General features: G+C 49.8%; 1 protein-coding gene and 1 non-coding gene across 2 annotated transcripts; one reads left to right on the top strand and one right to left on the bottom strand.

The window, feature by feature from the left end:
- The first annotated feature begins 310 nt into the window (after positions 1-310).
- Positions 311-9,351, top strand: Cinp (cyclin dependent kinase 2 interacting protein). The gene is made up of 5 exons (XM_090344871.1): positions 311-378; positions 1,887-2,055; positions 3,385-3,514; positions 7,385-7,514; positions 8,612-9,351. Exons 1-5 carry the CDS (start codon positions 342-344, stop codon positions 8,812-8,814), a joined length of 669 nt encoding a protein of 222 aa, XP_090200997.1. The 5' UTR covers positions 311-341; the 3' UTR covers positions 8,815-9,351.
- A 611-nt stretch (positions 9,352-9,962) lies between these two features.
- On the bottom strand, positions 9,963-10,036 carry Trnai-aau (transfer RNA isoleucine (anticodon AAU)). Its single transcript has one exon. It is a non-coding gene; the product is annotated as a tRNA-Ile (tRNA).
- Positions 10,037-11,835: the final 1,799 nt, after the last annotated feature.

The following is an 11,835-nucleotide window of genomic DNA, read 5'->3' as shown; positions in this document are numbered from 1 at the left end:
CCCCCGCCAGGGTCGCCGGGTCCCACCACTGAGGGGAGGCGGCGAACCGACAGCGGCGACCCTGGGGGAGCCGAGGCGGGGAGGGCGCGGGGCCGAGGGCGCCGGACTCACCTCCCGCAGCGGCCCCTCCGGACTAGCGGGCCCCGCCGGCCGCAGGAGGCGGGATGGATGCGGGGCCGCGGGGGCTGCCGGGAGCCCGTTCCCACGGCAACGTGTTACCGCCCCCGGGAGCGACAGCTGACTCCGCGCGGGAGCCGCGCAGCTACAGGTGTCAGCCGGAGGGCGGAAGTGACGCAGCGCCGGTGGAGGAAGGGGCGGGGCTTCGGGGCTCGTTTTCCGGGATGGCGGCGGACGGTTCCCTGGGTGGATCAACGTGGGGTGAGTGTTCCCGGGCGGGCCGGCTGCACTTGCGGCTGTTGCGGGCTTGGGCCTCGAGGGTGCTGGGATGCCGAGTGTGTTCAGGCATGCTGACCTTCCCACTTCAACTTCTTCACAGCGCTTGTGCTCTCAACTGGTCAGTCACTTGATGATTACCTGCCTCTCCCTGGAAGTCAAGCGCCTTAAGACAGTCCCGGGCTGTCTCGTTTAATTGTTCCCCTCTCATATCTTCAGAGGATAATAAGTAGGCAGCTAGAAAGCATTTTCTGTTTAGTGAATGAGTGAAAAAATCGTTAAATTTTGCTGGGAAAGTGGCTTAGGAGTGGAGTGTGTACATGCATAAAGCCCTGGACTAAATTCCTCAGTACCATGGAAGTGGTGCTGTGGCCCAAGTGGTAGAGTGTTAGCCTGGGGCAAAAGAAGCCTGTATTATTTAGAATTGGTTGAGTTACAGCACCTCTCTGGCAAGGCTCTGAGTTCAAACCCCAGCAATGCAAAAACAAAAATCACTAGATTAAGTAGGAGAGGACCAACCTGAAAAGGGACAAGCACACATATATTTATCTGCTTTTAATTACTCTATGAAGCAGGTCCTACTTAGATCCTCACTAAACAGATGAGAACATAGAGAGGCATCAAGAGGCTAGCTAATGCCCTGAACTCACAGCTGGCAGAGCTGGAATTCAGACCTAGGTAGCCATAGTCGTCAAAGTTTAGACTCCAAAGCATACAGCTGTGTGTGACCTGAACTCCTCAAGGGCTCTGAAATGTGCCAAAGCCCCCAAGTGCTCCCAAGTAGTTCATTTAACTGCACATGGAGGAGCAGCAGGTGAGGAGTATTGAAGCAAAATGTAAGAGGAGGAGATTGGATTCCTGATTGCTGCACATCCATGGCAGCCTGGTGGAGATCTCATCTGGATCTCTGGATCCCTCTTTGGTATATTGGCATGATGAGTGCTCATGAACCATGAACATATCAAAGTGCTTGAGACTAGTGTGAGGGTGCTATACCTCAAGTCTGGGTTATCCTGTGGAAAGAGAACAGGAGCTTCAGCAGAAAGTGTGCATTATTTCCAACCTCTGAAAGTAGCCAGTTTATGGAGATGTAAAACTAGGAAAGACTTCTTAGTTTATGTGAATTTATTTGTCCAGTTATACAACATTTTCAATCATTTTACCATTGAAAGTTAAAAGAACATTTACTGCTGGGTGCTGGTAGCTCGCTCACACCTGTCACCTTAGCTACTCAGGAGACTGAGATCTTAGGATCTTAGTTCGAAGCCAGCCTGGACAGGAAAGTCCATGAGACTTTTATCTCCAGTTAATCACTTTAAAGCTGGAAGTAGAGCTATAGCTCAAGTGACAGAATGCTAGCCTTGAGCAAAAAAAGCTCAGGGACTGAGTTTAAGCCCCAGGACCAGCACAAAGGGTGTGTGGGGGGGTGGATTTTGCTTTCCAACTATTATCAGTCATTCCATAATGATGATGGTTCTCTTGCTCCCTATCAGCAAAGACTCCTGAAAGTACAACTCCCAGGAAACCTGATTTATCAGTCAGTGCAAGAAAAATTAAGGACAATGCAGCTGATTGGCATAATTTAATACTGAAATGGGAATCCCTCAGTGATGCAGGTTTTACCACTGCAAATAACATTGCTAATTTGAAAATCAGCTTACTGTAAGTACAAACAAACCCCTCAAGAGTCTTCTTAGTGTGTGTGTGTGTGTCTCTGTGTGTCTGTGTCTGTCTGTGTCTGTGTCTTTTTTTTTTGAGTCTGATTGTCCCTGAGATTCTTTTTGCTCTACTAATACTGTACCACTTGAACCACTGCTCCACCAGCTTTTCCGTGTTTAACTGGAGATAAGTCTCATGGACTTTGCTGCCCCAACTGGCTTGAACCATGATCCTTAGATCTCAGATCCTGGGTTCAATCCCAAGCGCAGTAGAAAAAGAGAAAGGCCTAGCACAGTGGCTCCATCCCTGTCATCCTCGCAACTCAGGAGGCTGAGAGCTGAGGACCGACCAGGGTTCAAAGCCAGCCCAGGCACAAAAGTCTGTGAGACTCTTATCTCCAATTAACCACCAGAAAACCGGAAACCACGCTGAGGCTCAAGGGGTAGGTAGTAACACTGAGCTTAAGAGCTCAGGGACAGCGCCCAGGCCCAGAGTTCAAACCCCACGACCGACCAAAAAAACGAAAAAGAAGAGAAAAGTAAAAAAAGAGAGTGACCAGGGAATATATTTGCTGTGTATGTAAATAATAACCAAGTAGATCAAGATGGCCAGCTCTGGCAAAAATTTAGGGAGACCTCATATCAATAAGCAAGCAAAACTAGAAAACTACAGGGGAGCTATAGGTAGATCATGTGGTCTGAAGCAGCACCAGGCAAAAAACATGAGACACTGTAAGAAAAAATAAACCAAAAAGGGCTGGGAATGTGGCTCTAGTGGTTTAATGCCTGCCTAGTAATCACAGTGCCCTGAGTTAATACCCTAGTGCTGCTGATAATAACCAATTCTATATTAGAATGACATGAAGCAATAGTGCTCGTACAAGATGGCTGACATGTCTGGAATTTACTGTAACAAAATGAGGTAGGGCTTACTTGCTTGTTTTATTTTTGTGCTGGTCCTGGGGCTTCAATTCAGGTTCTGGGCTCTCTCCCTTGGCTTTTTTGCTCAAGTCTAGCACTCTACCACTTGAAACAACTCTACTTTCAGCTTTTTGGTGGTTAATTGGAGATAAGAGTCTCATGCACTTTCCTGCCTGTACTGGCTTCTGTGATCCTCAGATTCCCACCTATTTGAGTGGCTAGGATTGTAGGTGTGAGCTACTACATGGTTGTTTTTGAAGAGTTTATTGCTATGTAGCCCAGACTAGTCTTGAAATTTAATTTTCCTGCTTCAAGACTCCAGAGTGTTGGGATTAAGGTATGTGCCAACACATCTGGCATGAGGTAAGGTTATAGAGTGTAATTTCTACCCCTTATCTTCTATTTTGTCCAGGAATAAAGACCAGATAGAAGTAGAGAATAGCATCCCAGTATTTGGTGAAAATGAAGAAAAGAGGTATCTGAAAGATGATCAAGAACTTGAGTCCCTGTGCAAAGAACTTCAGGTCACCTTGGATGCTTTGGTAAGACTTAAAGACACTATCCGTCAGTGGTCACTGTCACTGAGTCCAGAAGACCTATTTGGAGTGTGCTTGACCATGAGAAGCAGTGAAAACCATTGGTGATCTTCCCTGCTCCCACGCCGCCTCCTCCTCACCTTTCCCCATCTCCCTCTCCTCTCTTCTCCCACGCCTCCTCCTCACCTTTCCCCATCTCCCTCTCCTCCCTGCTCCCACGCCTCCTCCTCACCTTTCCCCATCTCCCTCTCCTCCCTGCTCCCACGCCTCCTCCTCACCTTTCCCCATCTCCCTCTCCTCTCTTCTCCCACACCTCCTCCTCACCTTTCCCCACCTCTCTCTCCTCTCCTCTCCCACACCTCCTCTTCACCTTTCCCCGTCTCCCTCTCCTCCCTGCTCCCACACCTCCTCCTCACCTTTCCCCATCTCCCTCTCTCTGATGGTCTCCTCTGCCATCCATCCCAGAAATCTTGTTTGTGTGCTTTGAGACAGGGACAGGCTGAGTTCAGCCTCCTGAGTGCTGGGAATATGGGCGAGCATCATCACAGCCCTGTCCTGTGCGTTAAGGAAGCCCCACCGCTTTGAAGATCTGCCTATTATAAACATCTGAGGACTTCTGGGCCAGAGCATCTCTTTTTACAGCTTCTTAACTCAGCTGTGTTGCTAAGGCAACCATAACCAGTACATACACAAATAGATGACTCTGTTCCCATAAAACTCTTATGTTCACTGGAACTTGTATTTCATATAATTTTCATGTCCTATAAAATATTACTTTTTTGGTTACTTTTTAGCCATTTAAGTGTAAAAGCCTCTTGAGGACAGAGTATAAATTATTTAGAATTCTACTTGAGAGATCTGTCTGTTGTTCAATTCATTGATATCAGTCTGGACTTAGTGATTTCTTATATTTATTTATCTCTTGAATAGCAGGATTATAGACATGAGCTCCCATCACCCAGCTTTTTGGGGCTTGCTTTTTTTTTTTTTTTTTGTCAGTCCTGGGGCTTGAACTCAGGGCCTAAGCTCATTAGATATGTTTTAGGCTCGTTCTTCTTGCCTTTTATAGAGAATCTTGTTACGTAGACTGGAGGTATAGGTATGGTTAAAATGGTAGATTATTAGCCTAGAAAACTAACAAGGGCAAGAGTCTCTGAGTCCAGGACCCTATCACTGGTTTGGGGGTGGGGCGGGGCACTGTGGCTTACAGTTGTAATCCCTGCTACTCAGGAGGCTGAGACCTGAGACCTGATTCAAAGCCAGCCTAGACAGCAAAGTCCATGAGACTCTTATCTCCAATTAAGCACTAGAGGGGCTGGGAGTTTGGCCTAGTGGTTAAAGTGCTTGCCTAGCATGCACGAGGACCCGGGTTCGATTCCTTGGTACCACATATATAGAAAAAAGCCAGAAGTGGTGCTAAGGCTCAAGTGGAAGAGCTCTAGCCTTGAGAAAGTCCAAGGACAGTGCTCAGGCCCTGAGCTCAAGCCCAGGACTGGCAAAAAAAAGAAAAAAGAAAAACCAATTAAGCACTAGAAAATCAAAAGTGGTGCCATGGCTCAACGTGGTAGAGTGCTAGCCTTGAGCACAGCGACAGGGTCCATGCCCAGACTTCAAGCCCCATGATCAAAAAAATAAAAAATAAAAACAAAATTAATCCTAGCTAAACAAAAAATGGAGAGGATGAGGTTCAAGGCTAGCCCAGGCAGAAAAGTTCTTGAAGCTTCATCTTTAACTAGCGAACTTCCAGACTGGGGTGTGGATCAAGTGCCAGGCCCAAGCAAACAAGATTAGCAAAAGCAGCACCAGACCCTGAATTCAACTCCTAGTAGCCCTGCCCTGTACATGTAAAAAAAAAGGTTGGTGTCATAAGGGTATTCTATTTTTCCCAAGCTCACACCTGTAATCCTAGCTACTCAGGAGGCTGGGATTTGAGGATCGCAGTTCAAAGCCAGCCACACTAAAGACTGTGAAACTTATCTCCGATTAACCACTAGAAAACCAGAAGTGGTGCTGCGGCTCAAGGGGTACAGTGATAGCCTTGTGTTAAAGAGCTCAGAGATAGTGCCCAGGCCCAGAGTTCAAGCCCCACAACCAACAACAACAAAAAAAGTTGGTGTCATAAGCATTTTCCCAAGCCTTTGGAGAGAACATTTTCCCACTTGGCTTGGAGTGTCTAGGTACCCACTTTTTCCCTGAGGTGGATGCACATTTTGTGTATTTGTGGCTGGGAAGCACTACCAGTGCTTGAGTGGCTGCCTGGACTGCCACTCAAGAAGGTCAGTGCAGGACAGCACACATGCGTGTGCACACACACACACTCACATACACACACACAACTGTCTCTGTTAGCAGCCACAGAACTAAGTGTTGGCCACTGGCCTCAGCTCAGGCCTCCAGGATCTTCCTTGCTTCCTAGATCTCTGTAAGCTGTTCTTACAGTCAAGTGTCCATAGGCAGCTTGCGCAGATACTTGTGCACAGTTACTTGTGTGGATGTAGAGAGCAGAGGATTGAGTGTTTTAACAAAAAAACTGGTACTGAGGCCTGGTGTCAGGTCCCAGCCTTGTCCTTCCCTGGCTCAGCCCTGAGTAATTTCCCCACCCACCCCGGCCCATACGTACACCTCCTGAGCCTGGGCCAAGTGAGATATGGAGCATAGCAAAACTTGAGAGTCAAGTAATGTTCTTTGAAGATTTATGCTAGCTAATTTAGTGCATGCCACTTCAGATATGGAAGGACCCAGGGCAAAGAGCAAAGATTTTGATGCACTCGTTTATCCACACCTGGGAGTCCAACATTTGGTTTATAATAGACCTGTGCTGCTGACATCAATCAACTCCTCACTCAGCCATGAGGGCTGTGAGATCAGCCTCCAGTTACAGTGGAATGGGGTGGATGGTTCCTGACAGTGTCACATAGGGGACACAGTGACAGGCTAGGGATGGAGCCTGATGTCTTCTGAGGCGGCTTGCCTTCATGTGTGGGGCAGCCTTTCCTTGTTATTGTCTCATAGATGGAGGCTCAAAGAGGCTTCAGTAAACTCCAAGGCAGTTAATAAAAGAAATGAGCTCACTGAATGCCTTTTCTCCCATCTTTCATGCCCTGGGATCCCTCCAGGCTTTGGGCGGTAAAGCACTAGGGATGTGGGAAGTCTAGTGACATGAAGCTCAGTGAGCTGTGTCTGCCCTGAGAGTGGAAATCCACAGCTCATTACTGAAGTAATCCAAATGAAACCATAACTGTCTCCTTCCATCTCCCTGGAAACTGGTTGCTGTGGAGTTGATGGTGTTTAGTTACAAGACATATGGCCCAACAGATCTATACTTCTTAGCTTTGAAGTCTTCTCGTTCTTGAGTCTGAGACTAGAGATTTTTTTTTTCACCAGTCCAGGGCCTTGAACTCAGGGCTTGAGCACTGTCCTTGGGCTTTCCCAAGGCTAGAGCTCTACCAATTGAGCCACAGCACCATTTCTGACTTTTTTCTATGTATGTGGTACCAAGGAATCGAACCCAGGTCTTTGTGCATGCTAGGCAAGCACTCTACCACTAGGCTGAATTCTCGGCCCTGAGACTAGAGATTTTATGTAATTTTTTTTTTTTTTTGCCAGTCCCGGGACTTGAACTTGCACTTGAACAGCACTCGGGTGCTGTCCCTGAGCGTCTTTGTGCTCAAGGCTAGCACTCTACCGCCTGAGCCACAGTACTACTTCCGGATTTTTCTGAATCATTTATTGGAGATAAGAGTCTCCCGGACTTTTCTGCCCTGGCTAGCTTCAAACCATGATCCTCAGATCTCAGCCTCCTGAGTAGCTAGGATTACATTTGTAAGGTGCCCAGTTCATGTAATATTTTCATATGCTAAATTATTATCTTTTCAGTCTAAAATACAGGTGAAAATGGAAAAGCTGACTTCAACTACCAAGGGAATTTGCGAACTAGAAAATTATTATTATGGGGAGGAGCACAGGCGGCCCCCTCTCTTCCACACGTGGCCCACGGCCCATTTCTGTAAGTAGCTCTGCCTGGTCCTCAGGAGGGGAGGTGGAACATATTAAAATGAGTATTTCTCCCCGGCTTTGATTACCAGAGATCATCAGCAGATTAGAGTTGAGCATAATTAGAGACTGTGATGCATGGTACCCTTATCCACCCTTTAAAGCCAATGAATAGAATGAATTCTGCCTCCCCCACGGGGACAAAAAGCTCTTTTTCTTTTATTTCTCAGGAAGAAAGTGTTTTTGGTTTCGCTTCAATTTTTAAAATTGGTAGGCACTTCATAGATTATTGAAAAAAAGTGAAATTCATTACTAATGCTTTGTGAAACACTTTTTTAAAGGATTACTTTTAGTTGAGTTCAAAAGAAAGCCAAGGGGCTGGGAATGTGACTTAGTAGTTGAATGCTTGCCTAGCATGCATGAAATCCTGGGTTTATTCCTCAATACCATGTAAACAGAAATAAAAAGCCAGAAGTGGTGCTGTGGCTCAAGTGGTAGAGTGCTAGTTGTGAGCAAAAGAAGCTCAGGGACAGTGCCCAAGCCCTGAGTTTAAGCCCCAGGACTGGCAAAAAAAAAAAAAGGAAAGAAACAAAAAAGAAAAGCTAAACTGTCGCTGGGTATGGTGGCTCACATCTGTAATCTTAGCTACTCTGGAGGCTGAGGTCTGAGGATATTGGTTCAAAGCCAGCCTAGACACTAAAGTCTGTGAGGCCCAGAGTCCAAGCCCCATGACCAGCCCCCCCCCCCAAGAAAAACAAAAAGAAGGCTAAGCTGTTTGATGTTGACTTGAGACTTGGCTTATTTAAAATGAGGAAGACAGGGCAAAGTACCTACTATCCTCTATTTTTTGAAATAGTTTGTGATGACTCCCGTCTATTGTCATTGCAAATAACCTAAGGGTTAAGCTGAAAAGCCTGTATTTCCTTTGTGACCTCATGCCTCATACCATATCCTAACTGGCAATAGCTGGGGCAGTAAACACACTGGCTCCTTCCCCTTCTCAGTGTGTCCGATGATTCTGGTTTTAATAAGGAGCCACATGGTGGCTCAGCCCATGTCCAGTGTCCAGTGAGTCCTCCAATGACGTCTCAAGGACAACTTGTGTTCCAGATGAGGTTTCCCGCCAGCTCTCTGACATGTACCAGAAGGACCTCCTCCTGAAGCACACAGTGGCTGTGGAGCTGCCGCACACCATTGACCGGGACCTGTCCCTCAGCTACCTGTCCATGTGGCTGCACCAGCCCTACGTGGAGAGCCAGAGCAAGCTCCTCCTGGAGAGCATGCTGCTCGAGACAGGCCACCGGGATCTGTGACACCTGACAGCCCTGTGCATACCAGTCACACCTACGAAGCCAGGCTCCAGTCCAGTGGCCTCTTGCTGAAGTTCTGGAGTCTAAGGAGCAAATGCTTCCCACAACAAACGTGCCCAGGCGGGGAGTTTGGCCTAGTGGTAGAGTACTGACCTGGCATGCATGAAGACCCAGGTTTGATTCCTTGGTACCACATATGTAGAAAAAAGCTGGAAGTGGTGCTGAGGCCCAAGGGGAAAGCGCTAGCCTTGAGAAAGTTCAAGGACAGCGCTCAGGCTCTGAGCTCAAGCCCAGGACTGGCCAAAAAAAAGTGTCCTAAGCAAAAAAGTACAGAGTGGAGGGCAAAGTCAAGTTGAAACCCAGTACTAGGGGAAACAACAAACTACAGCAAGGCATAGTGATGCAGATCCGTTGAGGCAGAAGGGTTGAGTTCAAGGATTACTTGGGCTACAGCCACAATGGGAAGGCTGAGACTGGAGGATCACAAGCTTGAGGCCAGTCTGGGCTACATAGCAAGACCCTATCTTTAAAATAAAAAGAAATTTAATGCAAAAGAGAAATCTTCACTTGTTTTTTTTTTTAATATGAAATCAGCTTTTTTCCATTAGTAGAGGTTTTGATACAAAAGCTGTGCCACAGATCTGTCTTTGTATTTGGGAATTTGACAGACTTAGCTACCTGGTGGCTAAGGCACAGGGCTTCTCAGGAGGTCTGTGAGCCTGCTGACTGTCAAGTCCGTGCCCGGCACACAACTGTACTGGACAAGCCCAAGTCTAGTGCATAGTACACTGCAGACTCTGCTTCGTTTTCAACTGGTGCACTGATGCCACGATTTCTGCCTCACTGTGGACCAAGAAATAACAGAGCATTACCCCTGAACACAAAAAGCTCAGGGACAGCACCCAGGTCCTGAGTTCAAACCCAGGACCAGCAAAAATAGAAAGAGCTCTGGGCTCTTGAGTCCACAGGACACAAACAAAAAGTGCAGCGTCAGCGGCACGCATCGTTCCAGCGCTCGGGAAGCTGGGCGGCTTTGGTGACATTGACTTGAAGACCTCAAAGCAAAAGGACCGCCCCCTCCCTCACGGGGTCCAGAATCCAGGATCCGGTCTACCAGGGTCGAGCAGAGGAAGAAAAGCAAGCTGCCGCCGTGGCCCGTACGGGGATCGAACCCGCGACCTTGGCGTTATTAGCACCACGCTCTAACCAACTGAGCTAACCGGCCACTCGGCCACCAGGCGCCGTCGGGCCGCCCATGAGACTCGCGTCCGCGCCGCCGGGCCCAGCGCTCCACCGGAGGAAGAAGCGGAGGCCGCGGGGCGAGCGCGGGGCGAGCGCGGGCGTCCCTGCTCCGCACTGCTGCGGAGGAGAAGCCGCCGCGGGTCCCCAGGCCAGCTCCAGGGGTACTGAGATGCAGCCGGGCGCCACCGGGAAGGCCGAGGGTTAGCGGGCCCGGGCGGAAACCCCGGCTCAGAACCCGGCGTCCATGCCGCACTACCGAGGAGGCCCCGGTTACACCGGGAGGATGCGAGCGCGCTGCTCCGGGGAGGAGGGGAGGGGGCGCCCACCCCCCACCGGGTGACACCAGCCGCAGCCCTCGGCCCGGGCGCCCTCCCCCCAGCAGATGGGCTCCCGTCTGCGACGGGTCTCCACCGGCCTCGCATTCCCCCCCTGCCCGGGCTGGCCTCCCGGGCGGGCGCGTGGACGAGGCCTGTCCACACAGCGTCTGGGACACGTTTGTAACGAAGTGGTGGCCCTACCGACTGCCACGCTGGGCCAGAGCAACAGCCCGAGGAGGCGTCCCCTGACGCCGCCCTCCCATGCCCCCGCCCAGCCCCCAGACGTGGCCAAAGCTTTCTTCCACCGGAATTTACCGTCCGTGACCTCCGGGAGGCGGTGCACTTCCTCCAGTGTCACCCACACTTACCACGCCGGCTGTCCCGAGTCTGGCGGAGGTGGCCCGTGTCCCCTGGGCGGGTGGGGACCTGGGCTGGGCGTGGGGGCCGAGGCTGACCTAGGCCCGGACCACGGTGGCCCAGGCGCAGTTCCTAACGCTGGACGGCAGGGGGCACCCGAGCCCCGCGCAACCAGCGCCAACCTCGCCGGGCGGGGCTGGGCAGAGCTGGTTTCTCCAGGCAGCACGTCTCCCCTCTTGCTTTTTGGGGGGGGGGGGTCTAGGATCTATTGTGAGGCTTGAACTCCGGGCCTGGGCGCTGCCCCTGAGCTCTTCAGCTTGAGCCACAGCGCAACGTCCATCTTGCATGCAACTCTTTTATACAAAACCTAATTTTCATTCTCTTAGTGAGAACACACACACACTTACAGGATGTTATTTGTTGTCTTTCAACGGTAGGAAAGGTGTAGTGCACAGAAAGCAACCCTAACTTTAATATTCTATTTCCTTTGGAGTGGATTTACAAACAGCTGTTTGCTTAATCATATGAAACCTTCGGTGTGGCAATAAAGACATCTTTATTAGCTTCCTAAAGATGCCTTAACAACGCATGACAAGCATACGTGCCTAAAAGGTCAGGAAAAGACCCTGAGGTCTGGGATGGGGTGGGGGCCAAGGTCCCCTCTCAAGGCCTAGCAGGCCTGGGTCTTCCTGAGACTGAGTGCTAGTCTGTTACAGGCTTCTGTTTCTACAGGTGGTGGGCAATCTCTGCCTCCTTTGGCTTCCCTAGAAGCAGTGCCTGGCCCCTCAGGGGTCCTCCCAGACTCCTCTTTTTTGTGCCAGTCCTGGTGTTAAACTCAGGGCCTAAACTGAACTCAGGTCCCTCAGCTTGTGTGCTCAAGGTTAGGGCTCTACCACTTGTGCCACACACTTCCATTCTAGCTGTTTTTGGTGGCCTAGTGGTAGAGTGTTTGCCCAGCATGCACGAAGACCCGGGTTCGATTCCTCAGTACCACATACGTAGAAAAAAGCCAGAAGTGGTGCTGAGGCTCAAGTGGTAGAGCTCTAGCCTTGAGAAAGTCCAAGGACAGTGCTCAGGCCCTGAGCTCAAGCCCAGGACTGGCCAAAAA

Source organism: Megascapheus bottae, chromosome 14 (genome assembly GCF_031878675.1).
Source record: "Megascapheus bottae isolate mThoBot1 chromosome 14, mThoBot2.hap1, whole genome shotgun sequence".
In the NCBI taxonomy this organism is placed as follows: Eukaryota; Metazoa; Chordata; class Mammalia; order Rodentia; family Geomyidae; genus Megascapheus; species Megascapheus bottae.
Note: the sequence above shows the minus strand (reverse complement) of the source record. Positions and strands in the feature narration are given on the sequence as shown.